Below are 21962 nucleotides of genomic sequence, written 5' to 3'. Positions count from 1 at the left end.
ACTTCCTAACTTCTGCTTAGCTTGGAGATAAAAAGATGAATAAGACACATCCTAATCTCAAGAGTTCCCAGGCTTTGAGGGGAAGTCAGATACATCAACAGAAATCGCAATATGCAGTGGCATCAACAGTGATGGAAATAGGAATGAAATGCATTAGGAGCATCTGGAAAAAATGACCATCTGCCAAGGGGAGCCGTACAAGTGTGCTGTTGATATTTTTATTCAGTTCTACCTCACTTTCTCCCTTTCCTAGGATATCAAGGCCATTTGATTCCTAATCCTGGATACCAAGGGTTAGATTGGGTTGTTATTGTTGTTTTTTTTTTTTTAAGTTTATTTATTTATTCATGAGACACACAGAAAGAGGCAGAGACATAGGGAGAGGGAGAAGCAGGCTCCCTGTGGGGAGCCTGATGCGGGACTTGATCCCAGGATCCTGGGATCACGACCTGAGCCAAAGGCAGACGTTCAACCGCTGAGCCACCCAGGCATCCCAAGGTTAGATTAAGTCTAAATATATGTATATCCACAAAGATGCAGAAAAATAAACTTCTAGAAAAGACAGAACTGTGCAGGTTCACCATTATAATAATGGTCCCATTGGTTATCAACCACAATGTTCTGAGTAGCATGGAAATCAGCACATAATTTTTTCTTTGTTAAAAAAGGAGAAAATGGCATGACCTTTGTTTTTGATGTGTCCAACCAACTCCCTAGATATTGAAACATAAATATATCAATAGTGAAATAGCACAATATGAAGATTTTCATTTTTTTCTGTATTTTATGTTAACTTTGAACATGAATTCAGATGGAGAAGTCAAATTACTTTTTTTTTTTTTTTTTTAATGATAGTCACACAGAGAGAGAGAGAGAGAGAGAGAGGCAGAGACATAGGCAGAGGGAGAAGCAGGCTCCATGCACCGGGAGCCCGACGTAGGATTCAATCCTGGGTCTCCAGGATCGCGCCCTGGGCCAAAGGCAGGCGCTATATCGCTGCGCCACCCAGGGATCCCTACTCTTTTTTTTTTTTAAAGGACCTTGCATTCATGTATGAGGCATAGAATGGTGCTGATGAGGGGGGTAGGACTGAAGCTTTTAGTAAAATGCATGGAAGAGGGTGGGTACACCAGAAGTGTGAGGTGCCTTTCCCTTCTCCAGTGGAAGAAGATTCCTTCATAAGAGTGTTTCCTTTTCCAATGGTCAAGCTAGTGGAATCACACCATCTTTGCTATGATGATGGGATGTTAGTGTGATTCAGTGGGGAGGGGTTAGCAGATTGCATCTGGCCTATGGCAGCAGAATCCTCTTAGAAAGAAAAGAATTAGTTTTGTTCAGCAAAACAGTTTTTCTCAAAGCAAAAATCAAATGCTAATTGGAACAGGTTCCCCACCACAGTGAACTGATGCAGTTTGGAGCATCCAGGCTTCTTCTATAAATAGCATATCTATTTACAACTCCCTACCTCACCAAAACTGAATCCTTGTTCCCCTGCAGCAAGGCTTGCTGTTTATTTATAGTAGTGTTTGAAGCCACAGAGCAGCCACCCTCCTTGCCTTCCTGGGATGATGCAGGCTCCATTTTCAGTTTTGTCTCGATGTACTATATAGCTGGCATTCAAGGAGCATCCACACATTTTGCTTTTAATGGAAATACACGGACTCTGTCTCATTTTAAAACATTGTTTTAAGCAACTTAGATTACATGCATATAAACCCCTTTATATGCTTTGAAAGCAGATTTCACTGTCTCTGGGTTAGGTCTATATTACCAGCTGATTTGTCATGTTTCTGCAAAACAATTTATATGTAAATACACCCTCTCTCTATAGCATCCACTGCTTTCCACTGGCCTCTGATTGGCGTGACATTTTGTTGGACAGTGATCTATACACAACTTCTGTCTTCTTGAAATCAGTTTTTAGACATTGTAAAAAGTTACAATAAAAAAAGTTACAATCATGTATTTTTGTATTTCTTTTAAAAGTTTATATTTCCCTCCATTAAAATAATACATACTCATTTTAGAAAATTGATTCACAAGAAAAGTAGAAAATAGACTTTAAAAATCCACCCATCATGCTACAATCCAAGACAACTGATGCTTTTATTTTATATATTTTTAGTGCAAGTGTTTTTAAACATAAAATATCACTGCGATTATTCTGTTGCACAATTTTACATTATTCAATTTTTACCTAACATGGTTTCTGCAATTTAAACATAATGTAGACCTAAAATTGGATAATGTCTTGATTTAAAGAAACATAACCATTCTTTAGAAATGGAAAGTGCTTTAGAAAGTGGAAAGTGTTTAAGGAACACTCATTATCCTATAGATATTAGATGTTAGTATGTGCAGATGAAAAATTGTAAACAGAGATTGTATCTTCCACAGCAGATTTCTTGGGAGGTAGGCTTCATAATTTATAATTATTTAATTTTTATAGTAAGCATTTGTTATTTTATAATAGAAATAAAAATGAAATTATTAATATTGGGAAGTTAAAATAAGACTTTGAAAGTTAAGCATCTACCATCTAAGTGTGACCTTTTTCCTTCTTCTTATAATTAATTCAAAAAATAGTGATTATGTGAGTTGGATAACAGTTTCAGAATATTGAATAAAAATTGGTTTTCTGCTGTTTAATATGCCTGAAACTATATCTATGCATAAAGGGATGTATCTGATTTTGTATTCAAGGAAAACTGTTGGTTTGATTTGAACACTGTTAATGAAACCAAATCACAAGTTCAAATCTTGTATACTTAAGATAGCCTGATCCTTTTCTGAAACTTGTACCTTTCCAAGATTACAACAATTAACAATCTTGGCCATTCTTATTTGTGTGAGCTTCTGGTCATGAGTTGGAATCGATGGAGGGATCTGTGCACAAGTATCACAAGAGCTGGAATGAAAAACCACTTGGGGGGTGAGCTGTATGGCCTAGATTGTCCATGGGAAGCTGACAGGGAGAGAGGGAATAAGCAGTGGGCCAAAGCAAAGGGTGGGCTAAGGTTTTTCATTCCAGTCAGGGAATCCAGCTGTTTTTGCAATTTTAGTAGTGATACCTAGAGATGGTAATTTGATAATGTGCCTCTGCAATCCTTACTTCTACAGGGTGAAGAATTAATTCACTTAGATGGAAAATGCTGCCCTGAATGCATTTCAAAGAATGGGTACTGTGTTTATGAAGAAAATACAGAATTTGTGAGTAGCAGGCTAATAACCAGAGACTGTTAAAAATTACATAGTTCAAAACTAGTTTAATGAGGGGCCATTACCTTCCCATATCTTTTAACCATTCACGTGTTCAACAAGTGTGATTGCGTACCTACTCTGTGCCGGGTACTAGAGACACAGAAGCAAGTAGCAGACAGAGTCCCTGGTCTTGTGAGCTTCTGCTCTAGTGTGGGGACACAGAGGACAAACATAAGCCTGCCCACACCAGGTGGGCACCTGCACACACCTGTACACACCTGTACCTGCACACACAAGTACTGCCCAGGGAATAGAGCAGCTAGGGAGGAGCTGAGGGACTGAGGGACAGAGGTGCTTTTTTACATAAGGTGGCTAGGGAAATCTCTTGTGCAGAGAAATTTTAGCAAAACCCAAAGGAAGTGAGGGAGCAAGCCGCATGGATATCGGTGGAGAGAAAATGTACTAGGAAGAGGGGCTGGCAAATGAGAAAGACTGAAGTAGAGGTGTGCTTGGTGTGTTTGAGAAACAAAATGAACATGGCTGGAACCAAGTGAATGAGGGGAAAAGGATTTGGCGAGGAGGTCCACCAGGTAGCCTGGACACTGTGGTACATGTGTTGTGTTTTTGCCTTGGCACACACAGGGGCTGGGAGAGCTTTGAGCCCCAGTGCTCTGATCTGGCTTACCTGTGAAAGGTTCACTTCGGCTGCTCTGCAGGCAGGAGATGAGAGGGGGCAGGACTGGAAGTAGCTGGTCTGGTTGGAAGGTTTATAGCAATAGCCCAGAGGCAGTGATGTTGTTTTGGTCTCGGGAGGAGGCGATCAAGAGTGATCAGGATTATGTTGCAGGTAGAATTGATCCTGATCACTCTGTATCACCTCCTCCCTAGACCAAAACACCATCACTGCCTCAGGTAGAATTGAAAGGATGTTGAGGGATTGGATGTGGGGTAAAATTTCATTTGTGAAGGTTTTATTCCCCAATCTATACTTTAAAAAATTATATACCCAATGGAAAAAACATTTATCTTAATTTCTTCAAATTTGTTCTATTTATATAACCCATATTATCCACATGGGGTTTTGGAATGTGGATAAATTGTGTTTTAAAAAATAGGCCAGTTGACCACAAAGACAACTGCTTCATTGACCAAGCAGAATAGGATGATAAGAATTGGGATTAAGTCCTTTGATTCCTATGTGCTATTTCTTCGTGATTTGGGAAAATTGCCTCTGTCAAACCTGTATATGCTGGGGAGAGAGTACTGTGTAGGATTACCAGTACGGGCTCCCAAATTCAAATATCTACTTTGCCACATACTGAGTATAACCTTGGACAAGTTACTTAAACCTCATCTGTGACAAAGGTTATAACAATTGTATTTACTTTATGAGGCTATTGAGATAATAATACCTGTAAAGCACTTAGAACAGTGCCTGGCATATTTAGAAATAAAAAAAGAAAAAAAAAGAAATAAAAAAATAAGCTAAAAAAAAAAAGGCACCATTGTTATTATTATGCTATTGACATTGTTTCCTAAGTGGTTTATAGCTTAGTCATTTTTGTTTCCTAAGAATTTAGGAAATTAAAGCCTGCCTATAAATAATTGAATTTCTAATTTCTCAATCATACTATCAATTTTCCTACCTGTTTTTGAGGTAAATTAACCCAGGTAGAATTAAAAAAAAAAAAAAAGCAAGTTGTTTTAAATGACTCTAAACCCCCATAATGGTGTGGTACCATATCATATAAGACTGAAGAGTTTGCCAGGCTTAGACCTCTTGCCTATGAAGTTCTTCATGTTGAAGCAAATTGAAGCCAATGGCTTAAGCACAAAGTAAGAATAAGAATTAAAAAAATCTATTCTGAGGGATGTTGTCTTCACCTTATATCATATACTTTTCTTGTTTTTTTGACATATATAGATTTTTTTCTATTCATAAGAAGTGAATGAAGTTGCAGATTATTTGGATAAAATGGATAAGTATTAAATGAAAAAATAAATAGATCAGCCTAATGGCATAAATAAACCAGCTTTTAGTGGTATAATAAATGCATTTTTTTTGTTCCTAGATGTCCTCAAATGCAAGTGAAGTTAAACGTATTCCAGTAAGTATAGATTTTTAACTGTAGATTTGACTCATTGAACTTTTTGCCCCTTTCTTTACCCAATGTTTTCCCCAGAGTTGATAACTAATACTTCTCTAAGTACGGGCTCCCACATGTATCTTTCCCCTTTTTTTTGTGATATTTTTCTTCTTCTGATTTTTTTCTGGCCTAGAAAATTCAGTTTAACCACCAGTGCAATTTCATATTCCTCAAAGCATTGGGAGCTTTTGGGGTTTGGGAGTGTTAGTTTCCCAAAACAAAGCTGAGTGTTCATTCCTTCAAGATTTTTTGCAGGACCACTCTATATGTTTCCTTTCTAAGGGAAAATGCAAGCACTTTTGTTCATACAAGCAAGCTCATAATTTTGGAGCCTATAGAATCAGGGGCCTGGGAATCCAGTCTGCCTTGAAATGGAAGAAAAGCCCTCTGCCTTCTCAGATAATATTCTTGATTTTTCTAACATCGTCATTAATTTTTACTAACTATAGCCACATTAATTCTTTGGAATATTCAACATCAGTTGGCTTGATAAACATTTTATCAAGTATTTATATTATAATATGATCTAATATCCTCCCATTTTACCTCTTCATCACCCCAAAACATTCTGATAGGAACCTTCATCTCTTTCCTATCTCCAGGGTGAGTGGGATAGTGAGCAAAAAGGAATTGCTCTTTGTAGTTCACTTTGAATTCTCCATCAAAGTACTAATGTTTATTACCATAATTTGCTTGGCTGAAAAGAATATTTTAGCCTGAGAAAGCCCATGGCACATCTATAGCCCACTAAAAGATGTCATATAAGAGCTTTCATTTTAAGAATATAATAACTCTACTGTTAATCTTACTGGAGTAACTATGAGGAAATTCAGGGCTTTAACCAGCTTCCCACTGTTATTGTAAAGATTGTATGTAATGTACCTTCTAATCACTAGGCACATAGTAATCCCCTCTTTTTTTTTTTTTTTTGGTGAGATAGGCTGAGAAACAAGTGTTATATGCTTCCTGCTCATTCTGGGAGCCACAGAATGCTTTCCTAGTTTTTCTTTCTGCCTGGGTTATACATTAAAATAAATCAATTATATACAAAGAAGGAGAAATAGTATCATTTTTAATTTAGAACTCTTTGACTACTGTCCTATATTAGAGTTAGGTTTGTATGATACTGAGCAGGACCTTCATTTTGTCCCTTATGGAAATTCTAAGTTCTCCACCTGCAAACTGTCTTCTGAATTTTTGCAATTCTGATAACATCATTCTTTACTGTTTCATGTAGGAGGGGGAGAAGTGGGAGGATGGCCCTTGCAAGGTGTGTGAGTGCCGGGGCTCTCAGGTAACTTGCTATGAGCCCTCTTGTCCACCGTGTCCAGTGGCCACACTAGCCCAGGTGGTGAAGGGACAATGCTGTCCAGATTGCACATCAGGTGGGTCCATGTCTGATTTATTTCTACTGAGATATTTTTACTGCCAAAAAATTCTGAGAGCTTTTTCTTTCTTTCTTTCTTTTTCTACTACAAACCTACTAGGTTTATTTGTTTGTTTTTTTTCTTGCTAATTTTTCTAACAAATGTGTTACTTAATCTTTGCCTATATATTTGCCAAACTCAGCAGATTATGGGTATGTGATCTTGGGCAAGTCATTGACCCTCTCTAAATCTTAATTGCCTCATTGATAAAATATACCTTATCTACCTTGAAAAATTGTTATGGATATCAAATAGCATAAAGTTTGAAAACTTTTAAAGGCAAATACATGTGTTAGGACTGGTCCATTATTGAAGATATAAGAATAATTGCTGAAAGTTTGTTACAGGTGTCCACTTTTTATAAGGTGAGCTATTAAACAGATGATTTCTTTTGGAGTTCTCAAATCGGTTTTTGAAGTTAAAAGACTCATTGATTTCTTCCAATAGAAAATTTTATCTACTTGTTCTGCAACTCTGCTTTCAAATCACCCGGGGTTGAGTTAGTTCAGTTAATAATTGTTGGCAAGTACTGGCATTGCTGTGGCTGTGCAGTAATTTGCCTATATAAGCTTAGTCTCTCTTGGAAAAGTGGCATTTTCTTCCATTCATATTTCATAATTAATTGTTTTCATCTGTGGGTCACAATTTTTCATATTGGCAGCTGCTTTCTTGCACTCAACTTATTTTGGCTGATCACAGTGTTTATGTGAAGAGTTTATCATGGGAAAAGCAAAGCAACTTTATGTTTTAATTATGTTACCTTCACCAAAGTGGCTCTCTGTGCTTTCCAAAACAAATATTTAGCATATTATAATGTACTATACCTTGAAAATCAGGTCCTTAAAAACTTCAAAACCTTTAAGAAGTCCTTTGCTGACAGTTGCCACTGAATTCAATGATAATCCTAAATGTTAAAAAAATAAAAAAAAAAAAAATCCTAAATGTTGGGAATGAAATTTGGAGAAAAAGAAGAAAGCTTTTTTTGAGCCAATAACTTTGTTGAAATTGTATTTTGTCTTAACTTTCTATGCATGCAAAAGCTTAAGAAGAATGTCTAAGAAATCATAAATTATTGAATTCATTTAAATCATATATTACAAAGCTGGTAATTCCTTTTTGTAGAGTCATTCCAGCAGGCAGAAGTATTAATAGGGCCATCCAGTCATGTTTTTAGCGTTTTCCATTTGTAGCCACCAGAGACAGTAATAATATTTCAGACAGGAGATGTTCTTTGAAAGCTTGCATTGAAATCACTTTTGCTGTTTGGCGGCCTTTTTCATACCTAAGTTTCAGAGTTTTCTGTTCTTCATATTCTATACAGTTCCATATACTCTGTAGATAGATTCTTTTCTGGAAGAATGTAACAGGAATCCTATGGCCTTTACTAAATTCTCCTCTTCTTTGTCCTTGATTGTAGTTCATTGCCACCCAGACTGCTTGACCTGCTCTCAGTCTCCAGAGCACTGTGACCTCTGCCAGGACCCTACAAAGCTGCTGCAGAATGGACAGTGTGTGCACAGCTGTGGTGTGGGATTTTACCAAGCTGGTGCTCTCTGTTTAGGTATGGCTCTGGGCAGACAGTCCAGACGTGGACTGAGGCTCACTACTGTCAAGGAGGGCGGGGGGGGGGGTCCATGTATGCAGGAAATGCACAACTTCCAAAAACCATTAGAAGGTATTAACATCATCCATACATTACTTGGCTTGTCTACCTGCAGGTCTCTTTCTTCTAACATTTCACAGGTGTTTTGATGTTTACTGAAAACTAGACGATGTGGAGGTTGTGATTGGATTTTTAATTTTTTGAAGACTTTCAAAGATAGTAATATTGCTGGGATTCTTGGTGTCATTTATTACAGCACTCAGTTAATCCAAGATAGAACTTTAGAATTGACATGTACATTTGAGATCCCTCATTAGAACTTTCTCTTTTTGTAATTGGGGAACTTGTGGGCCAGAGAAATCGACTGCCTTGCTCAACATCACACTGGTAATACTGTGATAACATCACATTGGTAGTAGAGCTTTTCTCCTGTGGGTTATTGGGGGATCCAGAATGGGTTCACTTCAATTTTTAGAGTTCTTATGTATCTGAGAAGGAGATCTTATCTGGCAGAATTTGGTTTGTTTGAGGCCAGATCATCACTACTTTTTCCCTTATCTCTGACTCAGGCTGCTAATTTTCCATTGAAGAGTGTGTTGGTTTATACCACAGCTGTGAATATTTAACCTCTTTGTCCCTCAGTATTCTTACCTGTGGAATGGAGTGAAATTTCTAGTACCTTCCTTAGAGGGTTCTTATGAGGATTAAGTGTGTTAATATACATGAAGTGTCTAGAGTGGTTTCTAGGATATGTCAAGCTTCAATAAAGATTAACTGCTTTTATTATTTTTGTAATTATTTACTTCTCCCTACTTTCTCTTCTGATGCCTGATCTTTAGCCTTTTTAAAAGTTATTTATACCTCTGCCGTGGGTTGTGGAAGAAAAAAGACAAGGGATATTCTTAGGAAAATGATTGAAAGAAAAAGACACTGGGGGGACTATTGGATAAGAAGAGTAGAGTCAAGAGCTAAACTTCCTGGCTTCAGATGCCAGGTTCATGGGACCTCTGACAAGTTACTTCACCTCTGGGAGCTTGTTCCTCATGTGAAAAATTGGGGTTAATAATATCTACTCAAAGGGTTGTTGTGAAGATTAAATGCATTCATGCATATAGAGCCCTTCATGTGGAGTCTGGCATGAAATATATGCCATATAATGAAGGCTGGTAAAGTTGTTCTCTGTTATCTCCAGAGCCTCAGAATTGGGCTACATAAGAATGGGCACTGAGGTGATGGTCTCTGAGCTAATGAGAGCTGCCCTTTTTTTCTTTTTCCCACCCTTGCCTGGAGCCAGCCTGCCAGCCTCAGTGCTTCACGTGTACCAGTGGGCTGGAGTGCTCATCCTGCCAGCCTCCTCTGCTGATGCGGCACGGCCAGTGTGTGTCTACCTGTGGGGATGGCTTCTACCAAGATCGCTACTCCTGTGCAGGTAATCACTGGCTGGGCCACCAAGGAAGCCAGCATGCCCCCAAGAGATCCAGGGCCACCAGGAGCTCAGAGTGTGTTTTCAAGTATGAGAAGAAACTCTGAGGGATTCTCCTGATGGGCTGAGAACAGTGGATGAGAGAGATGACACGTGTTTTTATAATCTTACTAGTGCTTTAGTGACGTGTGTGTGTGTGTGTGTGTGTGTGTGTGTGTGTGTGGTAAGCTTTCTCTAAGTCCTTCTGCACATGCCTAGGGACACTGGAACAATTCTTAATTCAGTTCAGGATTATCATTGTGTTGTAAATTAGATTCCTTCATCGTGTAAATACATAGTGGTTAAATGAAAATGAAGGGTGAAATAATATCTATATTTTTTCAAAACTTGATTTCTACCTGAAGAGAGAGGGAGAAACAGAAATGAGAAAGTGACATCATGATAAGAAACTTGGACAAGCAAAACAGATGGTGACATTTACATTTACTCTTACCTTAGTATCTGTATGCTATAGTAGCTTTATGTGTCTAAATTAAGAACTAGTTGAAGTTCTTAATATTATCATATGTCTCTGGATATGTATGTAATATGTATCATGTCTCTGGAGGTCTGAGTGGTCTTCATGTAATTTAAGTGAACCATTTTTTTCAATAGTGATTATAATCATGAGTATAAGTAAAAAAGTAAATGTATAAATAATTTTTTAAATGCAGGAATAGGAAAAATAAATAAATAAATGCAGGAATGGGAGATGGGGTAACAGTGAAAGCAAAGACAAAGGGCCGAGTCCTATGTTTGTCTGCAGGAGGAGACGGAGAATCAGATATGCTCAGAACCTAAGGCAGAGTGTGCAGTGGCAGGCAAACCTGAAAAGGCAATCAGGCCGGAGGCAGGGTCCTGGATGTCATACGAGGAACTGTGATCACTTGGCTCTGCAGCTGAGCAGGAGAAGGTGCAGAGATATGATGAGAATTGGAGGTGGGGGGATCCCTGGGTGGCGCAGCGGTTTGGCGCCTGCCTTTGGCCCAGGGCGCGATCCTGGAGACCGGGATTGAATCCCACGTCGGGCTCCCGGTGCATGGAGCCTGCTTCTCCCTCTGCCTGTGTCTCTGCCTCTCTCTCTCTCTCTGTGCCTATCATAAATAAATTAAAAAATAAAAAAAAAAAAGAATTGGAGGTGGGGCTAGTCTGAGGGTCAGCTCTTCCCTCCTATGCCCTTGATTAGATTTTTTAGGAAGATCGTCTGGAGAGAATATAGTAAAGAGAGTCAGTACATGGTATTCACTGGCTCTGCGGGCTGAATGAGCTCTGTGGCATGGAAGGTCCTACGTGGAAAGTCTGCTGGCCTCCTCCAGTCCAAGTTGTGGGCAGAAGCAACATCCCTGGGCTTATGGAAACCATCTTAAAGGGAAACACTAGTATTGTTTATGTCATACAGTTATGAGGATGGCAGGGCCTACCCTGGAGCCAGTCACAATATAGAATAAAAGACATGCTAGCTTCTGAGTCTGGCTTGGGTGCTCTTTGCAATCTGTCAAAATAACTTTTGTATCCCCAATGTCAAGGGCTACAAAAAGTGTTCAGGATTTGTTGAACAAGTGTTTGATGAACCAGGGAACCTACTACCCTTTTGGGATCCTTGCAGGACCAGTGTTTTTATAGGAATCTCAGCCATAAATGAGGAAAGAACCCCTAATGTTTCTTACTTATCATGTTCTGTTTACCTGTTTTTTTAGAACAGGCTCAAAGTGGGCACATCCAGATGCCGTTGTAAGTGTGTAATGGTTGGGCAATTTAGGTAAACTGCTAAAATTTCAATTTGATGAAGTTACTGAATGTAGTCTCTACTCCTTCCTTCCCATCAAAGAGACCTCCTGCTAGTGCTCCTGTGACAGATTTGCCTTTAAAAGGGAATTAATTTCCCCTCGATATTATTCTTCCTTCTATAATACCTCTACTCCCTGCCCCACATCCTACCTACATGTTTACTTTTTTCTTTTTCTTAGTTTCTTTTCTGGGGCCATTTTCCTTCTCTTCTGTGTCCAGTGTTTTGTCGGTAATGTTCATGCTGTTATAGGGCACTTTGAACGTTTCATTTGATTATTGGTTTACATAGCTGATTGCTTCCACATTCCATCCACATACCCATACACAAGTGCCTCTGGTAGAAAGTTGCTGGGAAAATTTGTTCATGCTCCCTCCAGGGAATTAAACCAATTTGCTTTTAGTTCAGCCTGGTTGCATTTTTATGCATAAAATGAGAAGAAAAAGAGCAAGAAGAGAGAGAGAATGATCTTAAAAATTAAAGCTAAACTTGTGATCAATTTCCATATACTGTTTCAATGCTGAGACAGCCCAAATAAGCTTTCCAAATAAGCTTTCTCATTATTGGAATTTTTTGCAACAATTATGCTTGTGCTATTTTTGGTGGCTTTTCACCATTGACCTTGGAAGTCGGCCAGTCAACCAGTGCTCTTTTGGCATGTGCTAAACTTTTCAAAAAGCAGCCTGCCATTTGATGGTAACAACAGGTTTTTCTGGATTGATTCCTCTTGGCAGGGTCATTTATATTATGACCAGCATAATTTGGCATTTTACTGACCCATCAAAACCAAACGAAAGTGAACACTGTGCTGAGGAAACTAATTACCAGAAATTACCTGATTAATATTCATGCTCACTGTGTTGAATATAGGGTTGAGAGAAAAATATGGGGCAGAGACAAGTGGCACAGAAACACATGGCTCTTCGACAAAAGATTAGGAGCAGGTAAACCAGAAGGCTGAAGACATGGAGTCCTGCTAGAGAATCTCCTCCTCAGCGTTCCTTATCATTTTCCCTTTTCCCTTGAGTTTTGTGGTATACATACACATATACACAGATACAGATTAATGTGTTTGTATATGTGCGTATATTAATGTTATTACATTCTTGTGCTTGATTAAACTAAATAGTCTCATAAATATGGACACATTATGCACCCCCATACCAATCACTGCTTTGTTTCCTCTTCCTTCCCCAATTTTGGAGTTTGATGCTTTGATCAGCTCACCTCACTACCACCCAATCTTTATACCAATCTAAGTCAGAGACAGACAATTTATAAGTTGCCTCTTCTCTACAGCAGGTAGGGCCAAAGAGTAATCACCCTCTTAGTGACTAGAATTCATCTTTTAGACCTGGCACTCAGGCTTCTGCCTTAACCCCTAAGCTTTCTTTACCACCAGCTGGATCTGGTCAAAACATCCCTGTTGCCCACCCTGTCCCATTCTTCTTGACCTTGTGGCCATCAGGGATGCTGGATTGGGCTTCTACTTTGGTTCCTTCTGTCTTGTCTGTTGTAATCTATTTCCAGGAATCAACAGCCAATCTCTTAGTTGCACCAGCCTGTTGGTCAGGCTTGACTCAGATATAGATGCTCCTTGCTTCCTCCCATCTACCACATGACCTTGCACCTTTTCTACATGGGTACCACTTGTCCTGGATTTATTGTATTCTCTCTTATCAGAGTGGTAGGCCCATCGCCTCTTCCTAGAAACCTTGTTATGAAATCTAAGTTTGCATCCAGACTCAGCTCACCATGCCTCGAAAACATTCTTCCTTACCTGTCTTTTTTTTTTTTTTCCAAGATTTTATTTATTTGGAAAGAAGAGTGAGAGCAAGGGCAAGTGAGCAAGCACAGAGGGAGGGGGAGAAGCAGATTCCCTGCTGAGCAGAGAGCCTGATGTGGGGCTCAGTCCCAGGACCCTGATATCATGACCTGAGCCAAAGGCAGATGCTTAAACTAACTGAACCATCCAGGCGTCCCTTTCCTTATGTGTCTTGCCCCTCTTTTCAGTCAACCCCTGTTTCACTCTGGTGGGACCACGGAACTATTGCACACATAAATCCTAGGCATGGGAGTTCATAAGAAAAAGAGTTAGAAACAACCAAGCTAACACACATCATGCAAGATTAGTTTAAAATAAGTAGCTCATAAGACTATAACTTTGAATAAAGAAAGAACAGAGTTTAGCCTATTTTTATATGTGTGTCAGTGTTTACTTTGGCCCGTCCAAACTTCCAGTACTCACAAAGGCCTGAGGATGGAGCTGTGTATACCCTGTGGCAAGTGCTACTTTCATTCTGCAGACCCAGAGATGGGAGGGAGTGTGACATGGTGCTTAATACTGTAGGCTTGGGAGCCAAACCACCTGAATTCCAGTCTTGGCTCTGTCATGTACTACAAACCGTATCTTTTTTTTTTTTTTTAACTCCACACTTCAATTGCCTGTGGGTAAAGCAGTAAGAGTAGTATCTGCCATATAAGCATGGTTGTAAGGATTAAATGAATAAATATTCACATATGTCATTTAGGATGGTGCCTGGCATTTAGTAAGCCCTCCTTATGGGTTGGGAGACTTGTATTTCTGCTTTTTTTTTGTTTGTTTGTTTGTTTTTGTTTTTTTGTATTTCTGCTTTTCATTGTCCTCCTTCCCCATTCCATTTCTCTCCCTCCTACATTTATTCTCCTTTGATCACTGCTTGAGGTCCTGAGGATATGAAGTGAAATAAGTGTCTATCATAGTTTCCTATAGTAAAATTCCTGAGCTTGGAATCAAGGCAGGGTTAGCTGCTGATTACAGAGATGTAAAAAAGAAATCACATAAACATACAAATTCATGCAGTTTATTCTATATTCATTGCTGTGTGGCCTTAGATTTTGAAACTTAAAGAACCAAGGGAGGATCATTTTGATTACCTCTGCCACTTACTGCTATCTGGTTTCACACAGATAATTTAACTGCTCTGAGCCTCAATTTCCTCAGCTGTAAAATGGGGACAATGTCATCTACTTTAAACCATTATGATGAACATTTGAAAAAATGTTTGAAAAATGTAAATATGTTATACCTGGCATAACATGGACATGGACAACAAAAGGCAGCTGTTGTCATCGAATCCATCCTTTTATTTTTCAATTTATGGGAATGAAAATTGTTTGCATTAAGAAACAAAGAATTTTGTGCCATTTGCTTCTGATTTCAAATAAAATCTACTTTTATATGTTATGAAGAAATAAATATAGGGAACAGTTACCTGTATTCATCACAAGTTAAAATCCTTTTTTTTTTTAAATGCTCAGATTAAGTGTTGAGAGTCTGGAATTTTGTTTCTTAGCCAATATTATGGTATAATTAGAGGGAAAACTTAGGAGACCTAAGCCTATAAAATTTACATATAGGATGCTGACCTAGCTAAGATTTAAAAGCTATAGTTTGAACAGAGGAACTTCTGAAGTTAATTATTTATTGGAATTTTGTTTGAACAAAGCCACCCAACCATTTTTAGAAATGAAATGCTGACCCTTGGAGCTGAGTCCAAGGCAGTGAAGACTTAACTTAAGACTTAACTTAGCATTATGTTTCAGCATGTGGCTTAGTTCAACCTGGTTCTGCCCAGTGCAGAGCTCTTGGCAAAGGCATTTATGAAACCACTGTTCTGGAATCTGCTAGAAGACAACACCTCCTTGTTCTGTTGGGATGGTCATTGTGAAGCCGGCATCCTCCATGGCCCCCTCCAACATCATCCAGGATTGGAGAGTCAGTCCCTATTTCATTGCCAGATTACATATTCAGTTGGGGGCCTAGCACACTCCACCTCTCTGTCTTCACTCATTCTATTCTGCCCCTAAAATTATATGCATTGTTCATGTCTTCTTTGGTCTCCTATAGCAATTATGGTCTCTCACTTAGTTGCTGAGGGTCTTGTAAAGGGGACTTATTGCTTCAAGTGATACTCTTGTCTCTTCCATTCTGTTCATGTAGGGAATATTTGTTGAATCTCTTTCATGTACCAGGACCTAGGATACAGAGTGAATGGGTAGAAAACTGTCCCCTGGGGGTTAAAGAACTTACTTTCTCAGTGAGAGAGGAGTGTCAGTATAAAAGTATATAGATAATTTCAGATACATACTACTCTGAAATCATTACTATCAGTGCTACAAAGGCAGTTTTAAAAGGTGTATTATAGGAAGTGAGTGATTATTGAGACAGGGACAGGTTTCATACTTCTGAATTCCCCATAGTGCTAAGCACTTATAAGGTCCTCTAGAATAATTTTTGACTGAGAAAAGTGTAATAAACCATTGCATGGAGGAGAGAGGACAGGAATATACAGGCATGCCTAGACTTTGGCTTACTGGTGACATAACTTCCATTTAGCTTCTATTATTTACTTCCTTTCAGCAATTCCTGGCTAGGTGTAGCCTCAGGAAGATTCCAGAATCTCTATTTTTCCTGCTTCTCATTTCTTCCCTTTGTCTCCCTCCTCTTCAAGATAGTAGAGTGCCTTATCAGTGCTGGAAGGGTTACTCTTTTTAAAAGAATGAAAAACAAAACAACAAAAAAAAAACAACTATTATTGGAACTTGAGTATAGCCATGGAATGTTTTAAGCCAGTCAGAAGGCTGGACAACAAGATTGCCCTCCCAGAATGTGTACATTTCTTGAGTGAACTAGACTCAAGGAAACAGGTGACAATGATATTCCAAGTCCTCTCCCTCTTTGGATGTTCATGTAAAAGTTAAATGGAGAGAAAGTAAAAGCAGCTGGCAGTGTTGTGCCTGGGACCTTTGCTGTGGCAGGGGACTAGCTATATTTGGCATTTGCCTGTGTTGCTTATAGACCCTTGCTGTGTATGTCAAAAGATTGACAGACAAAAGTATCACATACCAGCAGAGAAAGCCTGCCACAAATGCAAGGGAGGTTATCTTCTAGACGGATCCCATTCTTCCCGACAAATCTGAACCCCCAAGTATTTTAGCTATGGATTACAAACTAGTGACAAGTCTTCTGGCTTTCTGTCCAGTTCCTAGGGTTCTCAGTATTTTAGGTAGACTATTTGGCATACATTCCTTGTCTCTTTTTCCTATTCTCCACCCTGACGCTCTCCCTACACAATCTTCCCCTCCCTTTCTAGGCTGTCCACAGAGCACACAGCACCTCCATGTTATCACTGTTGAGATCTGAGCAGGCTATGTTAGTGCAACCAGGAAGTCTGAGAACTTTCCTCATCAAAAACTTGGTTTTGGTTAGTGGTCCCTCTGGCTTTTCAATTTCTGTAGACAAATAGACTAAAGGTATCAGTGGAGAAATCAATACCCATTTAAGAAATAGCGGCTGAGAGAAAAAAAAAAACAAAAACAAACCAGGAGTCCTACCAGCTGTGGGTTGCCAATGGTCACAGTGGATGAGTGGAATCTGAGAGTTCTGTTTGGCTCATCAAGCTGGACTGAGATGGTCACTGCATTTGAAATCTCTTGCAATGTACTTGTGTTGTAGATTTAGAAGTATAGGCAGAGGGGCAGGAGAGAGAAAGGATAACTTTAAGAACATTCCTCGTGAGCTGAATGTCTGCCATCATCCTCTGACTTATGTACCAGTGAAAAGCTGGCCTGCTTGTAAAAATCTCTCTCCATGTGGCCCTGCCAAAGCCTCCGCCGGCTAGGAAGTCATCCCTTTGGTTCAAGCTCTACAAAGACCCTGCTAAAAATTCAAATCTATTACCCAAGATGAGTAAATCATTCAGCTGTATCACAAATGTGGTTAATATATTAATTAGGTATTTACCTAGCATGTGTCTTAAGGAAGAGGGCTACAGGCTTTTCCCCCCTCCCCCTTGAGTAATTGATTTTTCCCTAATTATGAAATGAATTCAGGTTTATTACAAAAAATAATTTGACAAAGTCAGTCAAATTAAAGGCATAATAAAAAATCAGCAAAAATCCCTGACTCAAACTCTCCCAAATTACTACTGTCAGTTTTTTGGTGAATGTCTATCCGATTTATGAAAGTGTGTGTGTGTGTGTGTTATGTGCACACACACATTTATTTATTTTTCAAAGGTAAAAATCACACTCTGTATATAGTTTTATTGCCTGCTTTCCCATGTTATTTATTATCCTTCTACAAAATCTGTTTAAAGCTGTTTTATAACTTTCCATCTGGGGCTATGCAAGAATTCATTCAGCCAGTCCTCTGTGGTTTGACGTTTGTTCCTAATTCTTCCATTATCATAAATAACCGTGATGCAAACGTTTTTAGTAGAAGTTGTGGTAAACATATTTGATTAGAATAAATTCTTAGACCTGTGATTGCCAGGTCCAAGTGTATATATGTACTATTTGAAGCCTCTGGCACTTTAATATGTGGCAGTCCTTTTTTTTTAAAAGATTTATTTATTTATTCATGAGAGACACAGAGAGAGAGGCAGAGACACAGGCAGAGGGAGAAACAGGCTCCATGCAGGGAGCCTGATGCAGGACTCAATCTTGGGACCCCGGGATCACACCTTGAGCCAAACGCAGATGCTCAGCCACTGAGCCACCCAGGTGCCCCTGTCACAGTCCTTTGAAAAAGTTGTAGCTTGTACTCCTACTAGACACAAATGAATGCCTGCTTCCTACCACCCTCATCAGCACTAGGTGTTATGATTCTTCTGGTTTGTCAAGTTGGTTGATGTAAAATGGAATCTTGTTTAATTTTTTTCTTTTATTGATTTTTGGGATTCACATGAGGAGGTTTGACTTCATCTTACTTATCAGCTCATTCTCATGATTAGCCTGGGCCAGTTATTTCTCTTGCTTATCTATCTATGCCTGTCATTCTGCGTGTCTATTCCTTTTGTTCCCATGACCTATTCCCATTTCTCACCCCCCAGCTTCCCACTTAAGTAACTATTCTAATGCAATTTAATATGTGTTGTGTGTGTGCGCGCTCAATTTTAAATATTCATAAATATTAGTAGGTAGGTATTTCATTCTTATCCTTTTTTTATTCTAAACACTTTATTTTTTAAGGAGCAGGTTTAGGTTCATAGCAAAGTAAAAAGGATGGCACAGAGATTTCCCACTTGCTCCCTGCCCTCAAACATGCATGACCCACCCCATTATCAACCATTGTCCAGTGGTCTGGTTTATTTGTTATCTTGGTGAATCATTCATTCTCCTTTTTTTCTACCAAAGCACTGTTTCTAAGATGCATACAGGTCACTGTCTGTACAGATAACCAATTGCATGCAGCTGTTGCTCTCCTGCTTATTTTGCATATCTCTAGCTGTTTATGAAGCTAAAGAGTTTTTTTTAATGTGTTTGCTTTTTTTTCCGTTATGAACTCACTCAAGTACAAATGGGTTTTCAGAATGTACGGAGACCCATTTCAGGATGTCAAGTTTTCTGTTGGCACAGGGAGGCAGGTTGAAGACAGAAACCCAGCCTGGAGAGGACAGAAGTTTAGAGTAAAAGGATCAAAAGTATGATTACTCCCATGAACTTCCTTTCCTCTTAAACTTGTCTGGCATTTGTGCTTTTTAGACAAGTAGCCTTGGCCTCCTGTGGGGCTGTGTTGGAGGAAAGGAGAGTCATCTGGCCAGCATCTGGTCTTCTCTGGAGACAGTTACCAAGCTATTTTCAGTGGCTTTCCACAGGACTTTTGTTGATGTGTTATAGAGATCACAAGAGAAGGCCTTTAAAGTACGTGCACCCCTGGGGAAGTCTGGAGTCCCTTCTTGTAACTGCTGGAATAATCAACAAGGACTCTCCTTTGGTCCTTTCTAAGTGAACCTACCTTTCCCATAGTCTTTCCTGTCCTTTCCTCTTCTGTTTTCTGCTGCACTTTAATCTGCTCTCTTTATAGTCACATTGCCTTTGACACCAGTTGAGACAGGATGTACTTGATCTCTCAGGGTATGCCACTCATTGGATCATGTACGACATTCTCTGCTTTCTCAAATATGTCATCTCCCCATATCTTCATGAGTTACATGCAAGAAATGTTATTCCCACTTTGCAGATTAAGAAAGCAAGGAACAGTGAAATTGAGTGTAAGATAGAACATTTTTTCATCCAACAAGAGCTTCTTATTGGAAATGTACCCATTGCCTCCTGATAATACTTTAGAACTTGGCAAGTTCTTCCTGGTCATTTATGTGATGAGAATGGAAGCTAGCGATTGCTACAAAATGAATATGGACCAGAATGAAGGAATTTGACTTGTGGATGATGTAGCTGCTTGTACCTGCAGTTTGGGCTGCTTCTGTGTAGTTGCCAGTGAAAACCCCCTTGGCTGTTTGGAAATCTGAACTGCAGCCTCACTGATGAATCTAAAAAGGCCTGCTGATCAAGTGTGCCAATTTCCTGGGAATGACAGGGAAACCTATTCCAAAAGGCCATGGAAAAGGTAAAGGACTAAGGCTCCTTTTTCCTGCGGGGCATTTTGAACTGCAGGCTGAGACTATTGTATCTGGATCCACTGCCTAGGGTCTGAGAAGGCTTCCTGAAAAATGAGAACTGGCCCATAGGAAGTGCCTTTAACACTATCCTGGAAAGGGATTGTATTTTATGCTTAGAGAAGCACAGGTTAAGGTTTTTGTTGTTGTTGTTTACAGCAATCTTGTTTCAAAATTATCAAGTAACAAAAAGAAGTTTCTTATTTTTAAAGTAGGGTTTCAAAATAGAGTTGCCAAAAGAAAAGTAACTCATTCCTTTTAATTTTGAAATGAATTGCTCAGCAAGCCAACACATGTCTTGCTATGCTTTAGAAAAGTCAGGGGCTTTCCTAAATAAATTATCTACTGCATGTAAGATATGAAGATGTTTTTCTCTCATTAGCCCTCTTTTAAAATTTATTGCCACATTTTCACAATATGCAATTCAAACCCTGGGTGATCTGAAATGATTGCTAAGAGAAATTATGATGAAAAGTAAGGGAGTGACCTTCTATTTTTCATAATAACCCAGGTATAATAAAAGCCACATGTAAAATAAGCCTGGAAGAAGAGGTTATCTTTAGTAGCATATGTTCAGTGTTAGAAATTAGAAATCAATTGCAAAACACAGTAGGAGTATGTCATTATAAGAAATGATAGTTAAAAATAAAAAAAGAAAAGAAAAAGAAAAAGAAACGACAGCTCAGCATAGTCCCATACTGAAGAAATAAAGATCCCGTCTGCTGTCTTGCCTGACCATCAAACATGCCTTTTGTTTGCTATTGAAACAGAGAAGGCCTGGCCTCCCATTCGGATACCAGCATTTATTAGGTAAATTTACAGCCTCAAGTTTATCTCCCCTAAGTTATCATATGTTCAGACTATGACCTCCTGGTTAGTTGTTGCCATGTAGAAGGAAACTGATGTAATGACTCCCTCATAACCAGTTAAAAAAAAAAAAAAAAATCTGCTGTGTGTTCATTTAACATACATTTAATGAATACTAACTTTGTACCAATTATCAATCTGGACACTGGGGGTTTGAGATGATTCAAACATGGCCCCAGTTTTGGAGAATATTATATTTCATTGAAAGGGATTGATCTGTAACCAAATTGATTAGGACAGTAGGAGAAATAGTCTAAGAGGGTATGTACAACTTTCTGTAGAACACAGAGGAAGGAGTGACTGGACAAATTTAGCAAAGCTTCCCAAAAGTAGTGACTGACGACTTGAGCCTCTTGAGTGTAACCAGGATTACAAGGGCTATGGAAGGAGCTAGAGACATTGCCAACTGGGTGAATCCTGCATAGGGCAACCAGAGCCCACGAACAGACACATGGCATGCTTAGGGTAGCCTGCTCCATAGACCTGGCCTACTTGAGGGAGGTAGCAGAGGCAGGGCTGAAATGTTAGGAGTAGCTCAGTTTGTGGCAAGCCTGAGTGCTGTCCCTAAGCCTGTAGCCTGTATCCTGCTCATCCTTTGGCCCTGTTCTGATTGGCAACACTAGGGATAATGTTAAAAAAATACTTAAGTGGTATGGCACAGATCAGATTGGTCAGAAGGTAGGGGGTTACTGGAGACTCTCTCCTGTGTCAGACCTTTCAGTTCCTGGAGCACAGTTTCTTGCAGGCTTCCCAGAGATGAAGCCAGAGTATTATCCTCTCCCCACTGCAGAGTAAACTCTCTAAGAAGCAAAATTTACTAAATCTCTGAGAGATGAAGTCCAAGGCCCTACTTGGCCATCCATGACATTTGTGATCTGGCCTTTGCTGTCTTATTTCCCGTCATCCTCTCAGGCACTTGCTCACCAGTGTAGTTTGTGCAATGATACCAATAAGCTCAAGTGATGGGTGGTTTAAATGTTCTCTCCAGTAGGCTTCTGATCTGTGGTTAGCTGGGAAGGCCCCACAGG

General features: G+C 39.3%; 1 protein-coding gene across 3 annotated transcripts in view; it reads left to right on the top strand.

Moving 5' to 3' along the window:
- Positions 1–21962, top strand: part of FRAS1 (Fraser extracellular matrix complex subunit 1) — a 437262-nt gene that overhangs the window by 186401 nt on the left and 228899 nt on the right. For all 3 annotated transcript variants that reach the window (XM_055313090.1, XM_055313089.1, XM_055313088.1), the window contains exons 10-14: positions 3121–3210; positions 5274–5309; positions 6586–6733; positions 8193–8336; positions 9673–9807. In XM_055313090.1, the coding sequence (XP_055169065.1) occupies positions 3121–3210; positions 5274–5309; positions 6586–6733; positions 8193–8336; positions 9673–9807 (553 nt within the window). The remainder of the gene's footprint in view (positions 1–3120; positions 3211–5273; positions 5310–6585; positions 6734–8192; positions 8337–9672; positions 9808–21962) is intronic.

The sequence above is a fragment of the Nyctereutes procyonoides genome, unplaced genomic scaffold (assembly GCF_905146905.1).
Source record: "Nyctereutes procyonoides isolate TBG_1078 unplaced genomic scaffold, NYPRO_anot_genome, whole genome shotgun sequence".
Taxonomy (NCBI): Eukaryota; Metazoa; Chordata; class Mammalia; order Carnivora; family Canidae; genus Nyctereutes; species Nyctereutes procyonoides.
This window is presented reverse-complemented; position numbering and strand designations above follow the sequence as displayed.